At 31.9% G+C, this 7,016-nt stretch overlaps 1 protein-coding gene across 1 annotated transcript; it reads right to left on the bottom strand.

The window, feature by feature from the left end:
- Positions 1-922: 922 nt before the first annotated feature.
- On the bottom strand, positions 923-4,066 carry LOC111896224 (E3 ubiquitin-protein ligase RGLG2). Its single transcript, XM_023892236.3, has 11 exons — positions 3,835-4,066; positions 3,044-3,388; positions 2,830-2,970; positions 2,648-2,761; positions 2,450-2,547; positions 2,222-2,301; positions 2,039-2,144; positions 1,806-1,933; positions 1,480-1,663; positions 1,324-1,380; positions 923-1,211 (listed from the first exon to the last, which is right to left on the bottom strand). Exons 2-11 carry the CDS (start codon positions 3,354-3,356, stop codon positions 1,131-1,133), a joined length of 1,302 nt encoding a protein of 433 aa, XP_023748004.1. The 5' UTR covers positions 3,357-3,388; positions 3,835-4,066; the 3' UTR covers positions 923-1,130.
- Positions 4,067-7,016: the final 2,950 nt, after the last annotated feature.

The following is a 7,016-nucleotide window of genomic DNA, read 5'->3' as shown; positions in this document are numbered from 1 at the left end:
TATGTAAAACTATTACTTTAAAATTATATAATGCTTATAATTTTATATTAAAATTTTTATTTTTATAAACCTGTTCCTAATGAAAGAATAAACAAAATGATATGAAGAGAAGCAAAATGACAAAAGTGGTAGTAAAAATTCCCATTCGGTCGCAAAAAAAAAAAAAAAAAAAAAAAAAAAAAAAAAAAAAAAAGAACAGGTTAATTCACCTGCAAATTCCATCGTGTACTACTCTCAAATTTTATCATAGTGTATAAAGTTCATACATCACATTTAATTCACCTGCAAAATCCAGCTACTAATTAACGTTATCCGTTCATCATAAAACCCAAATAAACCTAACTTCATGAATCTCTCTTTATATATATAAAACCCAATATACGTCTACACAAGTTTAACTAACATTAGCGTTTGATTTGCTTGCAATTCCATCATGGATGACCATGAGTTGGTTTCTCTATGGAGGTTTCATTACCTGAGACTGAAAAATGCAGAAGGCCACCATAACCAACACCGGCGGTGGAGGAGGTGGCGGCTGTGGCGGAGATTGATGATCAAGAAGCGGGTTGGGGTTCAGGTTTCAGGTTTAAGAAAAGTGTTTAGAAGGAGGAAGATGGGGATGAAAGCTAGGGGTTTCAGTACTCTTAAAGTTTCATGGGAGAAAGCTTTGAAGAAGTTGAAGAGTAATCATCAGGTTTACTTGAATCATTTATTTGGTGGTAATTATCTATTCATGCATGTCATAAATCCATGAAATTTTTCTCAATCAAATTTCGTGAATGCTTTATTCTAGTTATTAAAACCAATTTCTATTTCCGTGATAATAGAACCAGTATCAACTGTTACTGTATAAAATTATCAGCTATTATCAAATGTATTACTTTGGACTTTCTAAAATCTCTATTTTTCTTCCAATTAGAGATGCACAACAAAACCATTCATCCGATTTGTATCCAGATCCGATCCATAATTGAAACCAGTTACAAACTGAACTAGGAAAAATCCAATTAGACCGGTTACAAAATGGGTTTATTCCGGTTCACACATTTTTGTCCCAAAACCAGTTACAAAGAATAAGATTATGTACAAACTAAATAACATATAGCACTCAAAACAAGCTCATATTCCACTCAGTAAAGCTTAATCCTTGTGTCTATTTGATCCCGACATATAGGGCACAACAGAAGATCTTTCCCACATTCACAACACGTCTGAAAAACACAAGAAAATAAAACCATATTATATTCCTTGAAACATTTATTAAATCATTAAAAAAAAAAAAAAACATATACATATTATAAGAAAAAAGAGTCATAGTTGTACCTGGTGTCCACAGCCGAAAGCCATATCTTTCGGGTTGCTTATGCAAATCGGGCAAAGCTGCCAAAATCAAAATGCTCATTCAGATTCAGTCAAAAAATAATAATAATAATAATTTTCGGTTACACAATAATTGATTCAGTCAAAAAACGACTTTACTTGGTTATCAGAAGAGGAACCTCCAGCATAACTTTTGTTGACCGGTGTTGACTTTGCTTGAAACGAGTGTGAAGAGGGTTGGAAGGTAGTGGGTCCCGATGGCTTTGATGATGCACGTGAAGACACCGAACCATAACAAGGTGGAGGAAGAGCTATCCGATCTATGGCTTTTCCTCTACGACCACTGATTCATATATATTCAAAGCAAATGTTGGGTTTCTTTAAAGGGATAAATCTAAGAAATAACAATGTATTTTCATTTATTTGTTTAAAGGGCTATTTCTTGCAATTAAATAATTTCTGTTTAAAAATAAGCAGAAGGTTACCCTAAAATGTTGAGCTCTAATGTTGCCTTGTACTGTGCTGGTATTTCCATCAAGGCTGCAAGAGCAAACTCCGCTTCCTTCCTAGACCGATCGATATTCTTTGACATTATTTCTGTAAAATTCACAAACTAAAATGGAAAAAAAAAAGGTTAAATCAATAGAGAATTTAGAAAAAAAAAAAAAAAAAAAAAACAAGTAACTAACAAATGTAATGACATTTGCTAAAAACTTGCCTGAAAATTGTCAAAAGATCGGGCAGGGATATTATCGTCAAATTCCCTCATCATGTCCCATGGTCCATCTCCAACTCCAACTAGAATTATTGACAACGGGTACTCACTAAAAGTCACGAAAGAAACATTTCAGAAATAGTACCACATGTGTAAAATTACGAAACTAGACATCACAAATAGTACCTAGCTTTCACAATTGCTTCGACAGTTTTCCTTTCCTGTTGACTTAGTTGACCGCGTTCCGTGTCAACGCTTCTCGTGACCTACAACATCGAGTTAGTTAAATTATTTTCTTTAGTGATTGAAATATTTTATCTTTTTTTTTTTTTTTTCACAGTTTAAACAAACCATATTTTGATATTTCCCAATTACCCAATTTTATTTTAATATCATGGCTAATAATAAATTTACCTGCCCATCGGCTATTATTAATAAGACATGATATTGACCACCACTTTGCTCAACAATAGTGATAGCCATTTCAATAATAGGTGCAAATGAGGTAGGTCCTGTTTAGAGGGATAAAAACAAGATAAATTAACCTTTACAAATATAATAATAATAATAAAATAATTACAACTTATAGAAAACAGAATCACCATTCACCACCTGCAAGTCGTAGTTGAGGTACTAATTCTCTGTATCTTCTTAAAACCTCTTCAAATCCATCACAAAATTTATCATCCGGAAGGAAACTGAAGACTTCTTGATCATGCGTTGAAGCTGGAAAATTATATACATTACAATCAGTGACAGTGATAGAGTAACAGTGACAGTGTCACAGTACATACCATCTCCAAATCCAAAACAAGGAATTAAATTATCCTCATCGAAGGAAGCTAATGTCCTTCCAATTATCGAAATTGCTTCTTCATAAGGATTCATTTCGTTTCCAATGTGATGCAAGCATCTTCTATGAAACGATCTTGCACCTAAAATTGAAAAAAGTTTGAAATGTCAAAAGCTTTTATTGAAAATTGAGAAACCCTAATGTTTTAATCGAACCTGTCCATTCGTTGCTTTTGGTGAAATCTACACCGACAATCAAATTTGATGATTCCAAACCCGCACGCGCCAGGGCATCTGTAACCTGCTCTAAGTTGTTGTAGTTATCATCGATTCTTGAATATTTTCTCTCGAGTTTCTTCTTAACTGCGGGAGCTTGATTAGGATAGCTTTGATATGGAGAAGGTGAAGCATACGGTTGGCTCACTGGAGGTTGAGGATACGATGGTTGCGGATAGGCCCATGAATTTGAGGTCGAGCCATATGATGCATAACGACCTGAAACAGATCTCTTTGAACTTTTGCCACCCATGAACTCAATCCAGTCTTCACGGGTTTTGATTTCTGAAGAATCAATACATACATGCACGAAACAATAAATTAATGTGGGTGAAATATAGTTTACTCTATCAAATCTTGATATCCACTATCAATTCGAGAACGTAGAGTGTAAAGAATGCTACATTTTGACTATTGATGTTAAACTAGCAAGTAGCAACCCAATTCAATGTCAAATTTCATTTTTAAAGAAAAATCAATTCATTGGATTGAAAATTAACATTAAGATCTACAAGAACTGAAGATGGTGTTTAATTTAATTAATAAGAAAATCATAGCAATTTTGATTTTGAAGACCTATAGGTTGACATTAAAAGGTCATACAGGTCGCTATTTCCTGATTGCTGAGAAAGAAAGCATACTTCAAAAATCAAAATTGACATGATTTGCATCGATAAAATTGAACTTTCGAACAAACCCAAATCAGAAAAGTCGAACATAAGAAGATTTACCTAAGAAATTGTGGATAGCCTCTTCAAGAATCGGTGAGGGACTGAATGAAGAAAAGATTCGAGCGAAAGTGAAAGTGAAAGTGAAAGGGAGATAACAAGGGTTTGTTTGTAGGTGGAAAAGGATTGACAAAATAAACAAAATACGAATGGATTGAGTGCGAATAAGCTAAGTGGTAGTTAATTCGGGGAAGGTTCCTTCTGGTTGTGTAGGTGAGCTATATATGTATATCCTTTTGGTTCGACGGTGCTTATCGGTTATGACGACTATTATCACTGTGTCAACCCGTGAGTCACGGGTCTCGACGCTGATCGACCGTATATTCGGACGAGGGCATTCTTTTCTGTTTGTTAGCGGGCGTTTGGATGGTTGTATAATTATAACTTAACAAGAATCAATTTTAAATATTGATTTCAATTAGCTTGAATGGACGATTTTAAACAAGGTTCTAAATAAATAATTTGATGCGCTTGGCAGCATGATAAAAGTTAAGTCATGACAAATCTTGACGAGCCATCACGTTTTTCAAGACGCGACAATTTTATATAATTTTTTTTTTAAAACAAATCATATAAATATTGAATTTTATCAAATATATCAAGTTTTTAGAATTATTATATTAATATTTAGTATAAAAAAATTAACAAAAATTCAATTATTTTAGGGTGGATCAGAAGAAAAAAAAACTCGCTGCATAACGCGATTAGACGCGCTTTGACAAATTATTATATTAATATTTAGTATAAAAAAAAAGACAACAACATATCTTTCTAATACTTTATGATGAATTGTAAAATTATTCTTGTTTTGAAAAATTACGATGATAAATCTTATTATAAATTTTGAAGTTATAAAATTACTATATACAAGATTAATTGTATTTTATTGAGAACCTCCACAATCCATACTACAAAACTAAAAATATCAAACAAGAGTGATATCATAAAGCATTGATTATTGATGCATGTTTTCATTTGTTTTGAAACTTTACATAATACAACTTTTAAATAAAGATGTCTTATAATAAACCATTCGTTTCTCAAACTCACAAAACCCTTGTTAGATCAACATATTTATGTTTCCCTCATATATTCTCATCCAAAACTTGCATACATTGTGGTTTAAGTGTTGATCTTCTTTCGAAAACATTAGTCAAAAAATTTACATGTGTTTTTTTATTAGCATAAACATTAATGCATTTAAATATGTTAAAAAGAAACATCCTTAACCATATCATATCGATACTTAAAACACGTGAGCTCTCTACATTGTACAACATGCTTCCAGAAAGAATCCAATTATACATTGCGATAAATTTGGAATATCTCATCTACCATAAATAATGGCATCATGAGACTATACTTAAAAATAATATGAACTCTATTGTTGACATATCTTGGTGTAGACTATCTATATAAGTATAAGAAAAAGAAAATTATAACATATGTTGCTTTAGATACCTAAAAGTTATCTTTGAAACTAGGTCACACTTTTTTTTCTCTTTTTTAATAGTCAGCTTTTACGATCACCAAAGTGGTTGCCATATGGCATGGTAACCAAGAATGGAAGCCAAAAAACCTCCTTAAGTTTTGAGTTTTTGCACCAAAAGAAAAAAAATGATTTTGGATAAACATGTTTAAAAGTAGCAAACATAGGCTTTTGTAGCATTGTTATAATGGGCAACATATATGAAAGAAGGTTGTTATTATATTTATTTAGAAGTAAACAGAAAATTAATGAGACGTATTTTAAAGAATAATATTGCAATGGTATAAAACTATAAATTGCCGAAAAGTCTACAATTAGAAAAACACAAAACTTTGCTGTAAACCAAGGTAACCCGTTTTATGGTGTAAGGTTTCAAATTACTTTTATTATCACATAAAGCTAATATTAAGAATGTTATTATTATTTATTTAAAAAAATACTTTATCTAAAGGAGTTTTTCCTTAGGGAAATTTAAGGATACATGCTTCTTTACCTATTTATTTTTTGTGATCACGTTTTCTTCGTTTTTCACATCTTTCTAAATCAAAATTCAAAACATGCAATAAGTACAATACAAAACATAGGCCAATATATGCTTTACAAATATGATTTCAGAACAATAATAAAAACCGAACCATGATTTAATACGATATAATTTAAGTAATATCTTAGTAAATACAACATTAATAAAAATGTATTTTACACATCATCTCTTTTTTTAGAAAGGGAACGTCTCTAACAAGGGTTTCGGACCAACTTTAACGCATCATCCCTTGTTACCGCCGCTAATTGTCATATTTAATTTTGGCCCGAAAGGTATAACGCAATTAGTTTTGGATTAACATCTTTAATTGAGATTTAAGATAAAACAATAGATCTTACTTTGAGACTTGACAATGATAGTTGATTGGGTATAATGTATCTTATTTACCTATTCGGTGTTGCGGGGATGCATTTAAAGGATAATAATTAATTGTATTTAATACAAACCTACTTATAAAGAACCTATTAAATTACCTAGCTGTAAAGATACGAGAAAACACAAATAAGACATTGAGTTCAATATGGATATCACTTTCCTTGTCATGTGGATATTATGATTTATTTCCTCGATACAGGTCGTGGAAATAGCTACGTAGGGAATTGTAGGTGTGGTATATATGGTAGGATCATGGAAGTTGTAAATTTAAAAACAATCAATTGACAAAAATATCTTACTTCACTATTCCACAATCTTAACTAATGAAATAATAGGTTAAATATGTCTAACTTAGCATGGTTAGTTCATATTACTTTAGTATTTTCATTATACAATACTTAAATCGACCAATCATTTGTATAATGGCATCATGTTTGTACAAAAATCTCTTACGATTTTAGAAGATTGCAATTTTTGTGGGAGGGAAAGGGTTTTAGGGCAAGGGCATCGTTGGTGGAAGGGTTGTTGATGAAATGATGCGGGTCGTTGTTGGTCAAAAAGACACCTAGTTTTAGGGTTGTGTAGAGAAGATAATGATTATGAAGGTGATTTTTTTGGGGAGTTCTCCAGGGAATATTAATGAATAATGAAAAATATTTGTATAGATGCTCCTAGAAGTTGGAAAAATTCTCCATGAAGTTGAACATTCAAGAGGGAGTTTGAGAGAAATTTTTTGTGGGACGGTCATCGGAGGCAATGGTAAGTTAGGGGTGAGGT

This window comes from Lactuca sativa, chromosome 5 (assembly GCF_002870075.4).
Source record: "Lactuca sativa cultivar Salinas chromosome 5, Lsat_Salinas_v11, whole genome shotgun sequence".
Lineage (NCBI taxonomy): Eukaryota > Viridiplantae > Streptophyta > Magnoliopsida > Asterales > Asteraceae > Lactuca > Lactuca sativa.
This window is presented reverse-complemented; position numbering and strand designations above follow the sequence as displayed.